General features: G+C 39.1%; 2 protein-coding genes and 1 pseudogene across 2 annotated transcripts; 2 read left to right on the forward strand and 1 right to left on the reverse strand.

Moving 5' to 3' along the window:
- Positions 1-237: 237 nt before the first annotated feature.
- LOC108404302 (olfactory receptor 5P4) lies at positions 238-1,634 on the forward strand. Its single transcript, XM_017671830.3, has one exon. It carries the CDS (start codon positions 238-240, stop codon positions 1,174-1,176), a length of 939 nt encoding a protein of 312 aa, XP_017527319.1. The 3' UTR covers positions 1,177-1,634.
- Positions 1,635-7,148: 5,514 nt separating this feature from the next.
- LOC108404299 (olfactory receptor 10T2-like) lies at positions 7,149-8,266 on the reverse strand. Its single transcript, XM_017671827.2, has one exon. The coding sequence runs from the start codon at positions 8,115-8,117 to the stop codon at positions 7,149-7,151; it is 969 nt and encodes a 322-aa protein (XP_017527316.1). The 5' UTR covers positions 8,118-8,266.
- Positions 8,267-18,088: 9,822 nt separating this feature from the next.
- Positions 18,089-18,716, forward strand: LOC140844637 (olfactory receptor 5P6-like; annotated as a pseudogene).
- The last annotated feature ends 5,642 nt before the right edge of the window (positions 18,717-24,358 follow it).

Below are 24,358 nucleotides of genomic sequence, written 5' to 3' on the forward strand. Positions count from 1 at the left end.
GTGTACAAATAAGAGTAAAATCTCTGAGTCCTAAGGTAACTAAGCTTCAATTGTAGCATTTTCATGAAATTTGTAAAGAAAATTTGTGTGCAAAAGTATTCTGTAAGTGAGGGAAAGTTGCCATTTAAAAATTTTAATTTTAAGGTCATGTTTTGGTATAGACATGAAATGTGGAGTCATTTCAGCCAATTTAATCTCTTCTGGTTCTGATTTCAATAGGCACCATTCAATGAATAGATGGAGACTGCAAACCACACCACAGTAGCAGAGTTCATTATCCTGGGATTAACAGATAATCCCATATTATGTGCCATCTTATTTGTGATTTTTCTAGGGGTTTATATAGTTACCATAGTGGGAAATACCAGCATAATCATGTTAATCCAAAGCAGCCCACAGCTTCACACCCCCATGTACCTCTTCCTCAGCCACTTGGCCTTTGTGGACATAGGGTACTCCACATCAGTCACACCAGTCATGCTTATGAGTTTCCTAAGAGAGAGAACTACTATTCCTGTCATTGGCTGTATAGCTCAGCTTGGCTCCGATGTCACTTTTGGGACCACAGAGTGCTTCCTGCTGGCTGCCATGGCCTATGACCGCTATGTGGCCATCTGCTCCCCACTTCTCTACTCCACCCACATGTCCCCGGTGGTCTGCTTCCTCCTGCTGGGGGCTTCCTACCTGGGTGGATGCATGAACGCTTCATCATTCACAGGCTGCTTGATGAATCTATCCTTCTGTGGACCAAACAAAATCAACCATTTTTTCTGTGACCTCTTCCCGCTCTTGAAGCTTTCTTGTGGCCATGTTTACATTGCTGAAATATCTCCTGCCATCTCTTCCGCATCAGTTCTAATAAGCACCCTGTCCACCATAATTGTGTCCTACAGCTACATCCTGCAGGCAATCCTGAATATGCGCTCCACTGAGGGGAGGAAGAAGGCCTTCTCTACCTGCACTTCCCACCTCACTGCAGTCACTTTGTTTTATGGGACAGTTTTGTTTGTTTATGTGATGCCCAAGTCAAGCTATTCAGCAGATCAGGTCAAAGTGGCATCTGTGATCTACACGGTGGTGGTGCCCATGCTGAACCCCCTCATCTACAGTCTGAGGAACAAGGAAGTGAAAGAGGCCATGAGGAAACTGATGGCTAGAACACACTGGTTTGCCTGAAGTCGACCAGATATAAATAACAAACATTTGGGTGTGGGAAACATTCATGCTGGATCCTTAAATGATACTTATCCTTAATTTTATCACTCTTATAGAGAAGAGCTCCTACAAATATGAAAAGCGAATATTTACTTCCATATATAAAGTTAATTATATCATTAACACGGACATCTGCTGGATTCAAATTAAGTATGGATTTTCCAAGGTAAGAATACTTTTGGAAAATAGCTTCTGCTTAAAACCCCATTCACACATTATGAGTCCTATTTAAATAGAAAGATATTTCAACCAAAGATCAAATTTAAGTGAATTCCACCTTATAAAGCAATACTGAGGAAAGAAACTTGTCTCCATGAGATGTGAAATAGATGGTAATATTGACAAGCCAGGCAATTCAGATAAAGATAAAGATTGTTTTGGGCAATAGATATTTAAACTTTTGGGAACATCGGCATTAGTGTCTCAGAAAAGCTTCTATTTATTTTCACTTTATTTAATCCAGAACAAAGATCATGATTCCTCTGTTTGGCCATTGAGAAATCTAACCCACGTAACACAGAAGGAACTGTATAAATCTCAGCTGACTCTTCCCAGCATAAGGCTTACGGGACAAATCTAGAGTAGGATTTTAGAAGCCAACATTTCTTTGGAAAAAAACCTCCTTGTTTTCCTGCCTGGAAGCCACTCTGGGATCTCTCTGGTCCTGTTGTCCAATACAACCCTTTTTACTTGCAATAGTTATGGGTTTTCTAATCCTACCAGTGCAGTAGTTCTGAGGCTCAAGTCCACACAGACACGGCCCTCGGCAAGGAGAGGGCCCCCCGTGGGTCTGACTGCAGACTCAGCAAGGCCGCCGGAAAGCTGTGGTGAGAGCTCTGCATGCTGGTGGTTGAAGTTTTTCATTGACTGTTTCCAGCAGTCTTCCTCTTCCTCGTCCCCCTATACTTTGCTCTTTGCCAGGACTCCTGCTCAGCCCTCTACCCTTCTCCCACCCCGTGTTCCCCTTGAGTGGCCTCCACCACGGGCTCAGCTGCCATCTGTGTGGTCACCGTATCCCCATCTCCAAACAGAACATTCCTTGAACAGATGAATGTCTTCATTGGCTTTTTCCCCAGGACCCTCAGACTCAGCGTGCCCTGATGGAATTTATCATCCTTCTCCCAAAACTATCCCTTCTCCTCATTCCTTTCTCAGTACATGGCAGCTCCCTGTGAGCCTAGCACTCTAATAAATTTGGGGCAACCCTCACTGCACACCCACCAAAATGGCCTGCCTCCGTCCATCCCTTTCCTTCTCTCGCGTTGGAAGACCTGTCACATGCTGGACCTTTCCTTATCTAAGTCTCTTGTCTAGGGGCTTAAAGGCTTCCCACTTGATTATGATGAGTCCACACAGAGGCTTTTCTTTTGTATTTCCACTCTGAATTGTTCAGTCACCCAGGGGCAGGGGTTAAGGTGTGGCCCTGTTACAGTGCTCAGTGAGGTATGTGCAACAGACACATGTTGACCCCCCCCCCAAGTTCTAAGTCAACTGAGGGAAGGACAAAAAGAGAAGGTATACGAGAGAGCAAAATATTACTTGTACAAATGAAAGAGCTGATGTCACTGAATGTGGCACACATTTGTGCACAGGTGTTTTCATGTTCTGAATCCCAGAATTTGACACTCTTTCCCTCACTGGTAGTACTGGAAACACTCAGGTCTCTCCAAGGAGACTAGGCCTTCACCCATCAGCTTACAGCACAGCAAAGAACAGCCAAGTGCACTGAGGAGAGGCACACTCCCCGAGACCAAGGGGAAAGAAGGGCTGGGATTGCTGTTGTGGGCTTGAATTGCATCCTTCAAAAATTCATATGTTGAAGTCCTAGCCTCCAGTCCCTCAGAATGTGACCTGATCTGGGAATAGGTTTGTTGCAGATCAATTAGTTTAGATGAGGTCATTTTAGGGTAGGCTGAGCTTCTAATCTAGTATGACTGGCATCCTTATTTAAAAAAAGGAGAATTTGGAAACAGCATACAGGGAAAAAACATCATGTGAAAATAAAAACAGAGATATGCACGATGCCTCTACAAGCCAAGGAACTTCAAGGATCGCCAGCAAACCGTCAGAAGCTAGGTGAGAGGCATGGACCAGAATCTGCAACCCTCAGAAGGAACCATCCCTGCCAACACCTGACCTTGGACTCCTAACCTCCAGAACTGCAAGACAATACATTTCTGTTTTTTAAACCACCCAGTTTGCAGTATTTTGTTAAGGATGCTCTGCAGTCTAATATAACTGCATATCTACTTTTCCCTCCAAACTTCCTACCAACTAATTTACTAATTAGGGGAGGAGGGAATGAAAGCTTAGGAAGATATCAGGTGTGTTACACTAGCAGATGTCTCTCCAAAAGGGGGACAAAGAATATTAGGATTAGTAAAAAGCCTTTTCCCCAAAGAATGCGTCAAAAATTAAGGCTCAAGGATATCCCTGTGGGTATCAAGAACTCCTTTGGTAAGATGTTTGTTTGTAAGTTTCCTGTTTACTATGGGTTGTAGATTGCTACTTAGAAGGCAGGGATTTGAACTGGGAGAAATTTCAAAGATCTTAAACTGTTATTAAAAGATTCTTAGTCTTTGCACATTTTTGGAAAATTGTCTTCTTCTGAAGTGGGTTGGGACTTAAGAAGTTGTTGACATTTCTGTCATTCTGTAAAACTCTAACTGTAGCAGAGTATTGGAGAAGATTGAAAGCCAAGGGGTAAAAAGTAATTTCTTGGGGGTGGGGCATCACTGCGTGTTGTGATTGGGGTGGTGGTTGTCCAAGTGTATACATTAGTCAAAAGTCATCATCCTCTATATTTAAATTTTGGGTATGTAAGTTACATTTTGATAAAGTTGTTGTTTTAGAAGTTTCTACAAGATAGGACTGTTTCTTTCCCATTTTAATCTGAGGCTATAGACAGTGGTGATGGTATTATCATCTACCTACCTATGCAGGCAATTCCAGTCCTTCATTATTTCTCAAAGCTGTTCCCCCCACCGACCTCCTCCACTCTCTTCTGTATTTATTCTTTTGGGTACTTTCCTTCCTTTTTTTAACACTATGTCTCTACCAGCAATGATTTTCCTTCTGCTTAAAAAAACTGTATTGTTTCTTCTTTTAACACAGGTTTACTGATGATGAATTTTTAACAGGTTTTTTTCTGGTCATAAAAAGTCTTTATTGCAACTTCATTTTTGAGAGCGATTTCTAATTTGGGTAAAATTCTAGGTCACCAAGCATTTGGCATTTTAAGACTTAATTATTTTTTGTTTCCATCATTTTTTCAAAAACTTAGCTATTAGTCTTCCCTTGTTTTCTCTTTTGTGAAGGGAATATATCTTTTATTTGCCCCTGGAAGCTTGTAACATTTTCTTTTGTTTTTGCCTTCCTGTAGCTTTTTTATGAGTTTTGTAAGAGTGGGTGCTCTCACACTTGTCATGTTTGGGATTTGCAGTTTTTTGTATTTGTCATCATGGGCTTTCATTCATTTGGAAAACTATTATTGACTATTCTTCAGAAATTTCTTCTACCTGTCCTTTTTTCTTGGACTTCATTTACACATGTGTCATATCTTCATAATTTCCTGCATAGCTCTCACACTCTGTATTTTTTATAATTTTTCTCCATCCTGTAGTAGATGTTCTCTGACCTATCTTTCAGTTAACTAATTCTCTTTTCTGCAGTGTCCAATCTGTTATTAACCCATGTTATTTTATTTTTTATTTTATTTATGTAATTTATATAATTTATTATTTTATATTTATGTAATTTATTTTATTTTTTATTTCTAAGATTTAAACTTGATTCTTTTTATTCTTCATTTTATTTGTATTCAGTTCTCTGATGTGATTCTTCATTTTATAACTCTGTTTTTCCTAGATACATTTTTAATATTTATTTTGAAATATGAGGCTTTTATCATTTGGTCTTGTTTACTGGTATACATTATTATTTTTTTGGACAATGGGAAATATGGATAAAAAATTGTAGAGGCACTAGATGAGAGTATCTTCCTCTAAACTATATTCAGATTTCTTCCAGCAATAAGATAGAACACTAGATTTAGCCCTTTGAGGCCCAAATACAGCAGTCACTTTGAGGAAATATAGTGCCCAAAGGGGTCATTCACATAAAAAAACAACTCATGTATCTCTATATAACATAACTCCTAAAACTGTATCCTAGTAGAGTGGTGATGGTTTTTCCAGGAGTGTTGTTGTGCTTTGTTGAGGATGATCTATTTCTGATTTGATCTTATTTCTAGGATGTAGCAATTACTCCTCAAGTTACTGTCCTTCAGGACTCTTAAAAAAAGGCATAAAGTAGAGGTGTCATGGGGCCCCTCTACCTTAAATTAAATGGCCTATCCATCAAATTCTATCAAACCAGCACAAAATCTCTGCAGATCTTTAGCCTCTCTAGGCAGATTTGAAGGGGACACTTGTAAAAATGTTTGGTGTTTGGTATCTCACCAACCCATGTGCAACTTTGGAGAAGTCAAATTCCTTAATGAGAAATTACACATAGAATTTCAGGCTCACTTCTCTACGGTTTTTCCTCTCCAGGAACTTAGCCTCACAAATCTCAGCTGCCATGGCATTGTTGGCCTCAAACTCCTATGTCCCACCCTGTCAAAATCCCCAGGGGTGGCTTTTTGCTCCGTTTCCATCCCTTATGATACCATTTCACAAATGCATTTACTTGTGAGGCTCAAGGAAGGCTTTCCTTGGGAAATGACATTTAAACTGAGTCATGAAAGAAAATTGGAGTAAAGTGGTCATTGAGAGTCGGAAATGCAGTTGCAGAAACTTTGGTGGGCAGATGAAAGTAGTAATGTGAGAGTTTGAACTAATTATCCTTTGCTCAAAGTACAGCGTCTGGTACAGAGCAAGCATTCAACACATATCTGTTGGTTAAGCATTAACTCTAATTCAATGAATGCTTATTTAGTGTCTCCTTTACTCCTAGCATTAGGTTATAAACTGAGGAAATGTCACGTGTTTTTCTTTCAAGAAGTTCACAAATGTTTCTTACAAATAAATGGTTTCCATTCAAGTGATCTTAATAAAGTGCAATTGCCACATTTTAATCTTAAAAAATGTATATATCTTTTTATTTTGTAATAAAAAGTGTATGTATTTAAGGTGTGCAATGTGATGTTTTGACATACATATACAGAGTGAAATGACTTCTGAAGTCAAGCTAACATTCCATCTCCTCACATAGTTCCCTTGTTTGGAATGGTGAGAGCACCTGAGATTTCTCTTAGCAAATTTCCAGTAAAAAATACAGTATCATTAACTATAGTTATCATGCTGTGCATTCAGTCTCTAGAACGTATTTATTCTACATAACTGCAGCTTTGTACTCTTTGACCAAAACCTCCCCATTTCCCTCATCTTCCACTGCTGGTAACTACCATTCCACTCTTTGCTTCTATGAATTTGACTTTCCTAGATTCTACATGTCTTGCAGTTTTGTTCTTTCTTGTCTGGCTTATTTCACCTAACATAATGTCTCCAGGTACAGCCATATTGTCCCAAATAGCAAGATTTTCTCTCCTCTCTGTCTCCCTCTTTCATTCTTCTTCTTTTCCTTTTTAGGATAATTTTCTTCCTTCTCCAAAGTCAACCAACATTATGAACATACAGTGTTCTACATCTTATTTTAAACATTTACTGCATACATATGTGCAGGTGAGTATGTGCATATATATATGTGTGTGTATACACCTATATGTACATATATGTGTGTAATAACATTATAATATTCTATTTCATTTTAAAATATTTTAAAACTACATCTGGTTTTGTGGTAGGAAAGGAGTGAGACCAGGGCATATCAGGCAATTAGAAAATACTTCAATTGTTTTGTACACAAAGTGATGATTGTTACTGGAAGTACTCCACTTCTTCATTTTTATTAATCAGCAATCTGTAAAGCTTTTAAGAAGTGTTCAGGGATCTTTTGTTTACTGTCTGTGGGGAAAGCCTGCGTACACTGTCTAGGACCTTTCTCAGGGCTATCTGCATTTCTTTGTTTCTTAGACTGTAAACAATGGGATTAAGCAGAGGTGTCAGCACTGTATATGTCACAGCCATCAGCATATCGCCCCGGAATGAGTCACTGTCTTTGGGTCTCAAATAGACAAAGCTGGCAAACCCGTAGTGGATGCACACCACAGTGAGGTGGGAGGAGCAAGTGGAGAAGGCCTTATGCCTGCCCTGTGCAGAAGGCATCTTCGTAACTACGGAGCCAATGAAGACATAGGAAGTCATAATTAAAATAAAGCTACCCACCAGCACAAGGGCTGAGAGCGCAAAAATAGCCATTGCATGATAGGGAGTGTAATCACAAGCGAGGCAGACCACAGGCGAGATGTCACAGAAGAAGTGCTGGATGGTGTTAGAGTCGCAGAAAGACAAGTTGAATACAGTGGTGACAATGCACAGGGAAACCAGGAGCCCAGCCACGCAGGAGGCCGTCAGCAGCTGAACGCAGGTCTGCCGGCTCATCAGGACGGCGTAGCGCAGTGGGCTGCAAATGGCGCTGTAACGATCATAGGACATGGCAGCCATGATGAAGCAGTTGTTGCCTGCCAAGCCCAAGAAGAGAAACATCTGTGTGGCACACTCAGGAAGAGACATGGTCTTGCTGTCCGACAGCAAGTCCGCTAACATGCGGGGCACGATGACCAGAGTGACAGAGGTCTCAGAAAAGGACAGGCCACAGAGGAGGAAGTACATGGGGGTGTGCAGGTTGTGCCTGAGCTTGATGGCCACCATTATGGACACGTTTGCAGCTAGGATGGTCAGGAGGGAGACGAAAACCAACACAAAGAGCAGACCCTGCAGTTCTGGGAAACTGGAAAATCCCCACAGAAGGAACGTGCTCACGGAGGAGTGGTTGCCCATCCCGCGGGTGCACGCAGCAACTTTGTTCCAAAGCCGCAGAGCTTCCTGAGGCTGAGACTCAGAGATGGGTGTGAAAGGAGCCTTATGCTCTGATGTCACCTACACTTTAATCAAGGGAACTTGGGCAAGTTTAAGGCAACTCTTCGTGGGAGAGCTTGAGAAAGGGATGCTAAATGCACTCGAATGAAGTCAAGTTCAGGAGTCAGAGGGATGAGAAAGATTCTAGTATGAGAATCTGTATGAATGACACGGAGTGGGTCCACTATCTTCCCGGATTCTGCTCACAAAGACACTTTTCTCTCTCCCTTTTCCAATCAGGATCCTCATATGAGAAGAAAAGTGAATAAAATTGCTTTGGTCTTACCCACTGGATTGTGTGAAGCCACATTCTTCAAATGTTTTTGAGACCTGATGGTATCCTAGTAGACAGGAGTGCTTAATAAGCTGTCAATTGAATGAATAATATAATTAAACATTTAATCACTTAAAATGATTCGCATTTCTAGAAATTTAAGGAGATCAGTGAAATTTTCCAAAAGAACTTAGACTTTCTTTCAGTATAATTCTCTTTCCACCAGGGCACCACCGTGAAGTGGCTCAAAGGTGATCATTGTGACAATGACTAGACAATAGGAATGAATTTAACATGTTGTGACTCCTGTGCGTTCCCGTCATGGTAGTGTTTGGAGTGAGATACACAGTGTCCTTAGTTTGTCGTACATATCAATAACATTGAAGTTCTTTTCCAGATGCCTAAATATAATGGACTAGCTTGGAGTCAAAATGATTTTCAAGGTACTAGCACATCCTAGAAAGGCGTATTCTAGTCATAAAGTTCTAATCAACTTTTGGGGATTTTTGCAAGATCTCCAAGACATTTCCCAGAAGGTATACTGGTTATGTGGTTTGTTTGGAAGTGCACACCTGAACGGAATCAACCCAGATTCCTAGATCAAGTTAGCAAATCATTTTTCTATTTTGACTGTTCATTAAACATCGAGTCCTGTAGGGGGTGAGGCAGAAAAGTGAAATGGAGACATTCAAAAGGTACACATAGTCACTGTTAAAGGTGAAGAGAAAGAAAAATAGTAATGAATCCACCAACAGTGGGAAATGAAGGAGTGTGCAAGAAAGAGAGAAACATTGGCTGGAAATTACTCTGTAGGATTCACAGAGATTAAAAACAAAAGAAGAAAAAAAGAAAACAAGTATACTGTTGTTTGAAGAGCTACTGTTTTCTCTTTGCTTTGTAGTTATGGGCAAGGAATATAAGAAGATTCAGGCTAGGTAACCAGGCAGTTTTTACTCCTTCCTCATCTATTACACAAGAAGTCATTTCCAAAATCCCACCGTCTGTTGGCCCTCATCTTTACTTTAAAATTTTTTATTCCCCCTGCTATTGTCCTAGACCTCTCCCACAGGGGAAATTACTCTGTAGGATGCACAGAGATTAAAAACAAAAGAAGAAAAAAAGAAAACAAGCATACTGTTATTTGAAGAGCTACTGTTTTCTCTTTGCTTTGTAGTTATGGGCAAGGAATATAAGAAGATTCAGGCTAGGTAACCAGGTAACGTAATGCCTATAATGAGGCAGGCTGTATGCTGGGCTTAGATGGAGCTGTGTCATGTAATCCTCACAAGTCTGTGTGGTAGGAATTTTCCTTCTGATTTTACAAAAGGTGAACGTGAGGTAGAGAGTAGTTAAGTGACTATAGAAGCCATGAATTTATTCAATACATATTGTCTAAATGTGTATGATGTGTCAGGCTCTTTCTACATGGGAAACAGAACATGGAACCAGAGATAGAGGATCCCTGTTATTACATGAGTCTGAATGACTGACTACTCTTGTTGTGGAGTCAGGGATCAACCTGAGGAGGTGACATATTTAAATGGAGAACAGGATGGCAGAAAACCAACAGGTAAAGGTCAGGGGAGAGAGCATTACAGGCACAGTTCACAGCTAATACAAAGACCCTAAGGTGGGAATCTCTCCTACCCAAGCAATCTTCAACCTGGACCCCGATGGTTTGTCTCTGAGAACAAGCCACACTCTTTCCTCTGAAGTTTTCCCAGTCTATTTTCTTCTAAAGACAACATATTTCCATTGTCATTGCTTCAACTACCACTTGCCCTGTGTGACTCTCCAATTCCTGCCTCTACTTGGCACATCTCCAATGCCAGAATGACCTCCAATAATTGAACACAAGTTTTTCAGAACAGACCGGGCTTTACTTCGCCCACATGTCAGAGTTTCCTTCTGTATTTCTCATTTGGGTTAGTTACAGATATCAGAGAGCCACCATCAGACTGCAATTTTTACTCCTTCCTCATCTATTACACAAGAAGTCATTTCCAAAATCCCACTATCTGTTGGCCCTCATCTTTACTTTAAAATTTTTTATTCCCCCTGCTATTGTACTAGACCTCTCCCACAGGGGAAATACGGTGCCTCCAGAATGGCTATTAGGCTCAAGTCTCCTGCATTTTTATTTTTTTTACCACATTGTGACCAGGTGTTACATTCTTAAATACAGGATATATGAAGTCACTGCTCATGTCAAAACAAGCAAGTGGCTGCACACCTCTCATCAGGGGACATCCAGATGCCATAGCTGGACGTTCAGGCCTCACCGCAATCCGATCCCTAGATACAGCTCCTGGCTTGATCTCCACCTCATCCCTGTACCTGCCCTACACTCAGACCAGCCAGCAGTGCCCCCTCTTCCCCAAACATGTCACAATCCTTCGTGCTACCACGCCTTTGCCCATGAGGTGCCCTCTGCCTCAGTTTCCCCTCCTCCATTTTACTTCCTTTCAGACTTCATCTCATTCTTCAGGCTCTAGCTTGAGTTATTTTGATGCTTCATCCTCTCTTCTTGTCCACATTTACTAGATTCCAGGATCACAACCAAAAAAATGTCTCCTGCATTCTACCTTATCTCTCATTTGAATTTTTTTAATTAAAGTATCGATATACAATTTTATGATGGTTTCAGATACACAACCCAGTGGTTCAACATTCAGCCATATTATCAAGTCCTCTCACCCCCTCCATTGCAGTCACTGTCTATCAACAATGTAAGATCTTATAGAGTCATCAGTTGTATTCTCCATAGTGTACTACTGTCCCTGTGACCAACCTATATTGTGATTGTGAATTATAGTGCCCCTTAGTCCCCTTCTCCCTCTCACCACTGTCCTCAACCTCTCCCCTTTGGTAACTATTAGTCCCTTCTCAGTGTCTGTGAGTCTGCTGCTATTTTGTTCCATTTTGCTTTGTTTTTATACTTCACAAATGAGAGAGATGATTTGGTATTTGTCTTTCTTCACCTGCCTTACACAGCCTCGTCTTTCCCTCACCCAGCCCTATCTTTCACCTTCTACCCACTTTTCTATGTTCAACCTCCAATCATGCTAGAGCTTACCATTTTCTATTCCCTTTGTTTACATACTAGATAATTCTAATAACATCTAATTTTTATTGCATGCTTCAATCTCATATATCCTCATAGTTATCCTAAGAGTTGTGCTATTATTATGACTGTGTTTATAGTGATGCAACTGTAGCATAGAGTTTTACTTAATTTGTCAGGGGAGATACAGCTGGTAAGTGTACATGCACAGAATATTTGCAACCAGGCCATGAGAGACTGGGAACCAACTTGCTTGGCTAGTTAATTAGATGGCCACCCCCAGGACAAGTGCCCTAGCCCAGCATTCAGGGTCTTACCTGTCTGTCCTCATTTCCTGCTGTCAACTCCCCTGTATCAGGAACATCCCGCTGTTTCCAAGAAACAGTAAGTCCTTCCCGGCTCTTCTACTTTGCACATGTTGTTTCCTACAACCTGCACTGTGTGTCTTGCCCTGCTCTGTCTGCTAGAAACTTAGCTCTCTTGAAGACTATTCACACATCACCTCCCTGGGGAGCCTCTCCAATCCTCCATGGCTATGTCAATCACTTCTTCTCTATTTGCATCCCATTTTACTATAGTGAGGTTTTTTTCTTCTCTTCCTCTTTTTCAAGCTTGACCCCTATACTAGATAAGCAGAGACCAGTTTAAAATTTTGTATCTCCCACCTTCCAACCTAAGTCTAATGTATACAGGTTTTTGAGTAAGGTTCTTTCAGTGACCTTAGGAAAACTGGAATTTCATTTCCTCCAGAAATCCTTTTGTGATTATCACTTTGGTGCATTTACTAAAAATCTTCCATAATCTTTTTTTTCCTTTGTTCTAGCATTAATTTTACTTGGACACACACTAAAATAGTCGGCTGCTCTTAATAGGTTTTAAGAATCTTGTCACCTAGCAGTTTAAAGGCATGTAGAGAAGTATGAATGGTGAACAAACAAACTGAAAATGCCAGCTGTGGTTGCTTAGAGTCTAAGAGAAAGAGACTCTCACTTCTCATTTTAGATACCACCCCTACTAACTGTAGAATCAAATCGCACTTGACCTGTGCAAGTGGTCATCTACTAAGGGACATATAAGATCTCCAGGGGTGCTTTATCAAGATAGTACATCTCTACCAATACCTACCCCCAAGTTCTCAGTACATCTCTACCAATACCTACCCCCAAGTTCTCAGCAAGTCTCTCCAAGGTGAGAAATCTCTAGGATATCAGAATATGTGTAGTTTGCACAGTCTTTTTCATTCATTTTAATGGAAGTTTTGGTTTTATGCTACCTTTCTTTTTATATTTTGATGATAAATTCTACTTATCTCATACTGTTCTAGTATAGGAATGACAGATTTTGTCAATCCGATATTTCCATTCTTTCCAATGAGCTTGGCAGACACTGGAGAGCAAGATGCCTATAACATTTGTTTCAGCCCCTCTCTGTGTTTATCCCAAGTCTCACCCTCTTTATTCGCCTGGCTTTTGCCTTCAGTTTGCCATCCTATTCTCTGGTTTCAGTTCTTCAGATCTTCCCCCATGCAGTTTTCTGGGTTCCATCTCTAGCAGGAGCAGGGAATTGACAACATTCCTAACATCTGGATTTTCTGTACCCATGTTTTCTTTAAGAATTTTTTTATGAGGCTATTAACATTTACAGGCACTTGGTTATTAGAAGATATAGAATAATATTCATTTTTAAAAAAACTAAAATTCTCACTTCCCCAGAAGGAAAATCACTTTCCAGTCTCTTAAATTCATGAAGTATTAATTAAGCTGGGAGAGGAACTTAACAGCCTCACAACTCAAGAATGGCTTCCTGCCATTCTTCCTGCAATTTCATGCATCTTGTAATTCAGGGATAAGGTTTAGGTATTTTTCCTTTTGAATGCCTGTGATGAGTCTGTTCTCACATTAGATTCTCCTATAATATAAAAGGCTGTGTCCTTATCCCTTGAGAGTGGCGCTCAGTACCATAAAGATTTTAATGCTTATCCTGGTGCCGCTGGAGACCATTTTTCTGAGTGTGCTGCTTTAGATACCAGGAGCCCTGTGCTCTGTGGCTCTATCACCCAGTGTGATGTCCTCAAAAATGGTTTTCAAATCCTGGCATACCATAGAGACCTTTCAGTGATGTTTGAACATATTCTGAGTAACAGTTGAAGTAATGTAAATAAACTTGTTAAAAAATTTATCTTGGGATGGAGATGATTCCCTTAGGGATGTTTTACTTCCTTATGTTATCATTTATTTTACAATTCTGAAATTTTGCCAAGCCTCCTGTGTATTTATTGTCAGGACTCCTGTGTCCTCTAGACAGGCTGGGGGAATAGTGTATCATGAGAAGCTAGTGCCTGGGGAAACATACAGAAGATAAGTAAGAAGAAGATTAACACACAGTGTAAGCAAGCACTGTAATTTCTCTCTCAAAGGTAACTCTTCTGTGGAAGACTTTACTGCGAAGGAACAACCCCCATTCACCCAAATCCCCAGCTACCACACTGGGGTACCATTTGTGATACCACAAACGATTATCCTTGCCTCTCAGCAGCTTGGCCTTTAGAGTCCTCTATCATTTGTGCTATTTTCTACCTAAGCTGCCACCAAGTCTTTGTCCCAGATCTTCTCTCATCACCTCAATATTTGAGGCAAACCAGTAAACACACTGTCTCCTGGTTAAATTCTATACTTTTCTTATTCTGTACCCTATTTTGTCTGAAAATCTCTTCTTCTAAGTTCACTTATCCAAATTCTTGCCCATTTTCTGTGGTTCAGCACAAAGGCTACCTCATCCAAGAAGCCCCTTGCTCAAATAATGCATAAAAACCAAGAAATAAATTACAAGCACTAGGAAGGAATTCTGTGAGGAGAGGCACACACTCTGGGGCTCTCCATCAGACAAAGCAACCTCAGTGCTAACAGACGTGGTCTAGCAACCTGGGTAGCTGTACACAACAATAAAACAGTCACTAGCTTCTTATGACACACTGTTCCCCCAGCCTGTCTAGAGGACACAGGAGTCTTCAGCTTTATGAAGCTACATAGACAATTTTGTGCCTCTCCTACATCTCCTTTATGGGCCAGTGAATATTTTACCGAACTTCTTTGAGGGCCAGCTGCTCATGCAATCTTTAAGGAATTGTTCTTGGCTCAAAGGAATGTCATTGACTCAAAGTATCTGGGATTGCATTCCCCTCACTCCCAGTGGCCCATAGCCAGTGACATAATTGTACAGTGATTTAAAAACAGCAACAACAAAAATATCCCATCATCACAAGGTAGGACATCTCTGCCATGCCATTCGTGCTCTGGCGATCCCTGTGGGATGAGACTGAAGCTATCCTGTGGCAGAGCCCTCATCTTTATCTGGCTGCTCCCCATACTGGTCCTGCTTCTCTCTTGTCCTTACAGATTTTCCCAGAGGTCACTCCTAAATCATTTGCATAAGGTCTTGTATTTAAGGCGCTGCTTTTAGAGAATTCTTCATAAGACAGTCTCAGCAAATTCACAGCAACGAGGACTGTATGTTTTATTATACACACTGAAAAATTTTGTAAAAAAGTATAAACATCTCCTATACACTAATGATGAACTAGCAGAAAGAGAAATCAGGAAAAACAGTCCATTCACAATTGCATCAAAAAGAAGAAAATACCTAGGAATAAACCTAACCAAGGAGGTGAAAGACCTATACCCTGAAAACTACAAGACACTCTTAAGAGAAACTGAAGAGGACACTAACAAATGGAAACTCATCCTATGCTCTTGGCTAGGAAGAATTAATATTGTCAAAATGGCCATCCTGCCTAAAGCAATCTACAGATTCAGTGCAATGCTATCAAAATAACAGCATTCTTCAACGAACTGGAACAAATAGTTTTAAAATTCATATGGAACCATAAAAGACCCTGAATAGCCAAAGCAATCCTGAGAAGGAAGAAAAAAGCAGGGGGGATATTGCTTCCCAACTTCAAGCTCTACTACAAAGCCAGTAATCAAGACAATTTGGTACTGGCACAAGAACAGACCCACAGACCAGTGGAACATAATAGAGAGTCCAGATATTAACCCAAACATATATGGTCAACTAATAAATGATAAAGGAGCCGTGGACATACAATGGGGAAATGACAGCCTCTTCAACAGCTGGTGTTGGCAAAACTGGACAGCTACATGCAAGAGAATGAAACTGGATCACTGTCTAACCCCATACACAAAAGTAAATTCAAAATGGATCAAAGACCTGAATGTAAGTCATGAAACCATAAAACTCTTAGAAAAAAACATAGGTAAAAATCTCTTGGACATAAACATGAGCAACTTCTTCATGAACATATCTCCCCAGGCAAGGGAAACAAAAGCAAAAATGAACAAGTGGGACTATATCAAGCTGAAAAGCTTCTATACAGCAAAGGACACCACCAATAGAACAAAAAAACATCCTACAGTATGGGAGAATATATTCATAAATGACAGATCCGATAAAGGGTTGACATCCAAAATATATAAAGAGCTAATGCACCTCAACAAACAAAAGACAAATAATTTAATTAAAAAATGGGCATAGGAGCTGAACAGACAGTTCTCCAAAGAAGAAATTCAGATGGCCAACAGACACATGAAAAGATGCTCCACATCGCTTGTCATGAGAGAAATGCAAATTAAAACCACAATGAGATATTATCTCATACCAGTAAGGATCACCACCATCCAAAAGACAAACAACAACAAATGTTGGCGAGGTTGTGGAGAAAGGGGAACCCTCCTTCACTGCTGGTGGGAATGTAAATTAGTTCAACCATTGTGGAAAGCAGTATGGAGGTTCCTGAAAAAACTCAAAATAGAAATACCATTTGACCCAGGAATTCCGCTTCTAGGAATTTACCATAAGAATGCAGCAGCCCAATTTGAAAAGACATATGCATCCCTATGTTTATTGCAGCACTATTCACAATAGCCAAGAAATGGAAGCAACCTAAGTGTCCATCAGTAGATGAATGGATAAAGAAGAGGTGGTACATATACACAATGGAATATTATTCAGCCATAAGAAGAAAACAAATCCTACCATTTGCAACAACATGGATGGAGCTAGAGGGTATTATACTCAGGGAAATAAGCCAGGTGGAGAAAGACAAGTATCAAATGATTTCACTCATCTGTGGAGTATAAGGACAAAGCAAAAACTGAAGGAACAAAACAGCAGCAGACTCACAGAACCCAAGAATGGACTATCAGATACCAAAGGGAAAGGGACTGGGGAGGATGGATGGGAAGGGAGGGATAAGGGGTGGGGGGAAGAAAAGGGGTATTACGATTAGCATGTATAGTGTGGTGGGGGGCACAGGGAGGGCTCTGCAACACAGAGAAGACAAGTAGTGATTCTACAACATCTTACTATGCTGATGGACAATGACTGCAATGGGGTATGTGGGGGGACTTGGTGTGGGGGGAGTCTAGTAAACATAATGTTCCTCATGTAAGTGTAGATTAATGATACCAAAATAAAAATTTAAAAAGAAAAGTATAAACATCAGGTTCTGATTGCTGCCTCAGATTCCTTCTCCCTGGGGAACAAGTTACAACCTTTAACCATCACTGTCAGTCATATCATCATACAGACTGAATTTCTCTCTATGGGGTCTGTGTTGCAGTATCAAGAACACTTTTATTTCTCCTTTTATGGAATGTTTTTTACCTGATAGGTACTGTGAAATACGTAATTCACTAGCTACATAGTGAGTTACCTACATAGTCGCCAGAGGCTTAAAGGAAAATCTGTTGTTTCTGCATTGCCATGTACACTGGACGTCATGGTAAACATGATTTATTGCACAGTTACTAAAGGAATGATCACTTATACTTTCAAGGCTTCATATTCTGACTCTAGCACTTGCTATGTACCCTTGTGCAGGTTACATAACCTCCTCAGTTTATTCATCTATAAAATAATAGTGAAAGTAATATTATTTTAAGGAAAACAAAGTATACTATATATACCTGGTAGATACATTTATATATGCACACACACTGAATACACTGTGTGTATATATATATATATATATATATATATATATATATATATACACACACTAAATTATAAGCATGGACTACATATATACTGTTATAAGCATGTTATATATAAAATTCTTAATATTATGCTTATAATTTAGTAAGTATGTAATAATGTTTATAGCTATTACTCAAGTCTTACTATCAAATCTTACATGTTTTATTCTTTTTTTTATTATACTCACTGGTGTTTTTTTGTTATTCTAACCTGTTTTGTATTGGTTTTTTTTTTACTTGAAAGCCATTTTAAGTGCATTTTTGGAAACAACGTAATATAAAAAGAAATAGACATTAATTAAAGGAAGTTGGCTGGTGTTTACACTAAAAATTTTTTTAATGCAGAAAGACATTGCATGCAAAATATGCATTGATGCTTGAATATCTTTATTTATAATCACTTCCTATTTCTGAATTAAAGAAAGTGAAACCATCAGACTTATAAGTTCTTTAACATAGTGTTTTCATCACAGGCTCATGTTGGTAGCAGCTACATTGCCGCATGGACTCCCTGGTGGGCGGGAACCACACGTCAGTGGCAGGTTCATTTTATTGGGTTTAACTGACAACCAGATCCTTTGAGTCTTCCTTGGCATGGTCATCCTGTGCATCTACCTGCTGACCACATCTGGCAACCTCAGCAGAGTCATTCTCATCAGAATCTTCTCAGCTGCACCGTCCTGTGTATTTTTTCTGAGCCTCTTGGCCTTTGCTGACATGGGCTATTCATCCTCCATCACACCCAGTATGCTGGGAAACTTCTGTGTTCATGTGCCATCCAGCTGGGCTCAGCCATTCTCTTGGGACAGACAAGTTCTTCCTTCTGGCTGCCACGGCCTATGATGGCTTCATGGCAATCTGCAACCTGCTGTGTCACTCAGCCACAGTGTCCACATGCATCTGTGTGCAGTCCCTTGTCGAGGCTTCTGTTGGCAGGGTTCTCAGTGCTTGCTCTTCACCTCTTTGAGTCTATTCTTTCCTCTTCTGTGGATCACATGGTGTTAATCATTTTTTCTGTGACTTTGCTCCTTAAGTTGAACTCCTGTTCTGATACCGGTCTCCCCGCGGGCGATGAACGTGCGAGTGGCAGGCAGCAGCTGTGCAGGCTCCACTGGAAAGGTAGCATTTGAGCAGGACACAGGAGGTGAGGACACTTCTGTCAAATAAGGCGTCACCTTTGTGCTTTTGTGCAAGTCTAATCTTCCACTTGCATGCATGTAATTTACCTGTGAGGCAATGGCAGGCTTGGAGATTTTAATCAGTCCCATGATGAGCACAACTAAACAAATGACAAAATGTTAGATGTGTCTTACCTAACACATTAGAGCTTACGGGATAATAAGGAATTGCTTCACCAGAAACTGAGAACTCAGAGAAGTAAACCTAACACTCAAAAATGCTTTTGCCATGAGAGAATTTGACAAGCCACAAGGAAGTGTTCTCGAGGGATGAGAGAGACATAAATCGAAGTGTAGGACATGTCAGATGAGGATTCTGGTTGCTGTGCCTTATGCAGACCCTCAGGAGAAGGGGAAACCGGAAGTGACCACATCTAGTACAGATGTGCAGCCCTCAAGATCTAGAGAATCTGAAGCCTTATACTTGGAGATAAAATGGTCAAGGACAGGTGGTACCTCAGAGTGAACTGAATAAACAAACAACCTAAGCCTCATTTATTCCTATCGATAATTATTCAAATATTACAACAAGCACACCGTGAAAAACAATGACCAGCACAAAGGAAACAAGATACTAGATATGGGAGCTAGTGCAAACAGCAGATGACAGAGGCAGAGCCACCAGGACTTAAAATGTAGGAATTAAAAGCCACAGACTATAATAGTACTTTCTTTAAAAAGAGAAAAGATGATTTGAAAATGTATATAGTCACAGAGAACCGAAAATAATGACTAAATAGTCTGTAAAACAATCATACTGACCTCTGACACTGAAAAATGCACAATGTCAGCAGTTCTACCAGGCCTTTCTCTTTGGCCGGCATAATCCTCACAGGTGTTCCCATCGCATCCCAAGTAACGGCACAGGCAGAGGAGCCATCCTTCCCAAGAAGCCTCATGACCGTGATTACTCGAGTCACAAAAACAAGCTCGGAAATGGATTAAAGACCTAAATATAAGACCTGAAACCATAAAGCTCCCAAGAGAAAACATAGGCAGTAAATTCCTGAATGCTGGCATCAGAAATTTTTTTCTGGATATGTCTGCCTAGGCAAGGGAAACAAAAGCAAAAATAAACAAGTGGGACAACATCAAACTAAAACCTTCTGCAACAACAAAGGAAACCATCAACAAAATGAAAAGGCAGCCTATTGAATGAGAGAGTATATTTGCAAATGATGTATCCCAAGGACCTAATACCCAAGAAATGTGAAGAATGGATACAACTCAGTAACAAGAAAAAAAACAAATAATCCAATTTAAAAATGGGCAGAGGACCTGAATAGATATTTTCCCCAAGAAAACATACAGTTGACCAACAGATATATGACAAGATGCTCCACATCTCTAATCAGCCGGGAAATGCAAATCAAAACCATAATGAGATTTCACCTCCCACTGGTCAGAATGCAGCCACTCTTATAATACTGCCAGATGTAGGTTCAGGTTCCCTGCAAGCATTGTTCCCAGTTGTCAGAATCACTGCACTCAGGGAAGCAGAAGAGCACAAAGAATATGTTTCATGTATTTTCTTCCCAGTCCAGATGCATTTTATAATTAAAGCATCATTTTTGTTATGACCAATGTTGTATGTTACACAGCTAACATTCCATTTTTATTGGATTTGGGAGAAATAGAGAGTTCACAAAGGTCAATTTTGTTGTGGAGAAGTCCAAGGATTTTGTTAACCTTTTACCATAAAAAGGATGATCTATATCATCTGGGATTTTAACACCATGTTGTCTCTCTACAGAATTCTGAACAAATGCACTGTTAGGATTCTGTCCTGGATCATAGGCAGAATACAAGGGCCCTGTGTAGTACTGAGAAGTGGGCCTCTGACCTGTGTACATACATACAGCCATAAAGAGTTCTCAGAAAAATATTAAACGCCTCTGGGTTTTATAGAAGAGATGCTACCTCTGGTTTTTCTTTGGCAAAGCTGTCAAGTTCTTTGCCAAAACTGCATACCTAAACACCAGTGAGCCTATGCTGAGAATATAATTTTATTTTTTTGGTTGGACTTGATGGTTTTTATAAGGATTATCTGTCATTTCTACATAAATATTATTGTCACATGTTAACCCCCAGTAGGTAAAAAAAAATTAATAACTCAGGAAAAGTCTAAAACTCAGCTCTCGGCTAAACCAAGTTAACAATTTGACTTTTTCATAATGGATTATAACACCACTTTCTTAAGTAGTATGATGTGCATTATAAGCTGTAGGAAGCAATTCCTAACTGTAATTTGGATGTATATGAAGGAATGAAGTACACTAGAAATGAAAGATATGGGTGTATAACATATGTGTGTGTGTGCTAATTGGTAATTTTCTATGCAGCAATAGAAAAATAACATAAGAACCAAAAAGAAGGCACGAAAAAATGAGATATATCATGCTCTGGGTTGAATAGCTCAACATAATAAAGATGTCAATTCTACTGATATTATTCTCTAACACTCACATAATTCTGAATAAAATTACAACTGGATTTTTTTACAAAATGTACAGATTAACTCTAAAATTCATATGGAAGCAGGGACTTCTGGATAAAGATTGTGAATTATATACAAGCATCCAATATTACTCCCTCTCAAAACCCCACTAAAATGCCAAAAAGGGAATTAAAAATTTTTTTATTTTCCTTTATTTATTGAAGCATACTTGCATATAGTAAAATGCATAAATCTTAGGTACAGAGTTTGAGGGGTTCTGACAAATGTATACATGCATGTAATCCACACACTAATCAAACTGAAGAATAATGCCATCACATGAGAAAGAGCCAATATATTCTAACCTCAAGTTTGGGGATTAAAAAAACCCTATTCTGAAGTATAATAAACTTCAGAATAATAAACACATCCACTTAAAGTGTACAATTTGATCACATTTACATATATTATTCAATCATGAATCCACAGTCACAATCAAGCAAGCAAGAAGCATTTCAATTACCTCCCAATGATTCCTTCTGCCCCTTTACAGTGCAGTTTTCTCTCTACTCCTGGCCACAGGCAACTATTAATTAGCTTTTTGACAACAGTTTTCTTTTTCTGTAAATTTATAAAATGAGAACCATATAATATGTACATTATTTCATCTGACTTCTTTCCTTCAGCCTAATTAGTTTAAGATTCATTGATACTGTGTATATCAACACTTCTTTTTCTTTTTATTAGAAAGTGGTATTTCCTTATATAGATGTACCACTTTTTAAAATCCACTCTCCAGTTAGTGGATATTATTTCTAGTTTCAGGCTATTGTGAATGAAGCCACTATGAACATTTGAGTCATTTCCATGTGGGTATATTTTTCCATTTGTCTTAGGTAAGTACTAAGAAGTGGGATTGCTAGGAGATACAGTGTTTATTTTTAAGAAGTTTCAAACAGGTTTTCTAAAGTGATTGTGTTGTTTTATATTCCCACTTGCAATGTTGAGAGTTCCAAATGCTTCAAACTCTTGCCAACATTTGTTATTATTAGTCTTTAAATTTAGTCATTGAATGGGTTAGTCTAATGGTATGTATTTATGCTTTTAATTTGCATTTTGAGATAATCCCATTTATCAATCTTTAATTTATGCATTGTGCTTTGGTGCTAAGAACTCTTCACCTACTCCTGTCCTGAATAGTTCTGTGTTCTCTTCTGAAACTCTTACACTTAACATATTGGCTTATGATCAATTTTGAGTTCATTTTTTTATAAGGTGGGAGGTTTAGATTGAGGTATGCTTATTTTTGTTTGTTTTTCCTATGAAAGTCCAATTATTTCAACACCATTTGTAGAAAAGACCATCCTTTCTCCATTGAATTGCTTTTCTACCTTTGTTTAATATCAGTTGGTTGTACCTGAGTGGGCTTATTTCTGAATTCTCTATTCTGTTCCATTTGCCTACACACCACACTGTCTTGATTACTATTGATACGTAGTGAGTCTTAATTTAGGTTGTGTTATTCCTTTCTTTAAAAAACTATGTTTTCGATTATTTTGCTTTCCATATAAAGTTTAGAATCAGAATGTCTGTAACTATAAAGAATCATGCTGGGATTCTGACAGGAATTGCATTAAATCTATACATCAATTTGAGGACAGTTGCTTCATCACCTCTGTGTACATGATATTCCTCTCCACATACCGAGATTCATCTTTGATTTTTCATTAAAATTTTATAGTTTTCAGTATACAATCTTTCACTTTTAATTACAATAATATTTGAATACTTTGTTCCAAAGATCAAGATTAGGATACGCATCCCCATCCCCCACCCCTCTTTTTTTAACATTGTGTGATAGGCATTGGCTAGTACAATAGAAAATAAAAATGAAAGAAAATACCTAAAATGTTTTGTGGTCTTTGGAAGAAAAGATGGTCTTTATTTGCAACTGATTATAAAAAATCAAAAAAATCTATTTTTAAAAAGTGACTAGAATTACTTAATTTAATAAAGTCATAGTATACAAGGTCAATAAACAAAAATAAAAAATCAACTGTGTAATAGCATTAAACAGTTGAAAATTATAAATAAATTAAATTTTAAAATTAGTACCATTTATAATAGCACCAAATGTTAAGACATCTCTCATATATCATAATAAGTAACCCAGTTTTTTTACATGGGTAAAAGATTAGAACAGAGCTTTCACCAAAGAAGAGATATAGATGACAAATCAGCACTTGAAAGGATGCTGAACACAGTCACTAGAGAAACGCAAATTAAAATAAAAAAGAATTAATGCTACATACATACTAGAATGGCTCTTTTTTCAAAACTGACAATACCAAATGCTGGAAAGGACACAGTGCAAACACAGCTTAAACACGATGTTGGTGGGAATGCAAAAGGGTACGGCTATTTTGAAAAAAAGTTCACAGTTTCTTATGAAGTTAAACATACACTAACCACAACATCCAGCAATTCCAATAGTAGGTTTTTATCCAAGAGAAATGAAAATACATGCCCCACAGAAAGCTGTGTAAAGATATTTGTAGAAGCTGTACTCATAATTGCTAAAAACCTAGAATATCCTCAAATGTCTATTATTGAATAAGCAGGTGAAGAAACTGTGGTACATTCACACAGTGGCTGTGTCTGAAAGGACTAAGACCAATCCAGGATCTTTATAACCTATCCTTCCTTACTCCTTTTCAACCTTCATTCTTTACTATCCCTCCTTCAACCCTAATGCTTCTTTTCAATTTGACTCAAAGTTTCCTTTAATTGGAAAATGCCTTTACATCATCCTACTGACTCAGTCAAGTAGACAAACTAATTCTTCTGACTGTCAGACATGCTTCTGGGAAACCAAGAACTCCCTTCCTCACTTTCATTAAACAAGGGAGAGGATTTCCAAAGGACACTGTAGCACATAGATGCTCCTTTGGGAGGGCAGCCTGGCCTTAATGAGTCACCTGGTTCCACAAGTCATTTCTGTACAACAAACCCAAGGACCTTTTCCTCAGAGGGGAAATTTGTGTTAGGATATTTGTCATGTTCTATTAGAACTTTCCTTTCCATTCCACCACACACTCAAGGACAGTGACCCTCCTCCTCACAGCATGTATATAACTATATGCCTTGACCAAGGGGA

This window comes from Manis javanica, chromosome 11 (assembly GCF_040802235.1).
Source record: "Manis javanica isolate MJ-LG chromosome 11, MJ_LKY, whole genome shotgun sequence".
Lineage (NCBI taxonomy): Eukaryota > Metazoa > Chordata > Mammalia > Pholidota > Manidae > Manis > Manis javanica.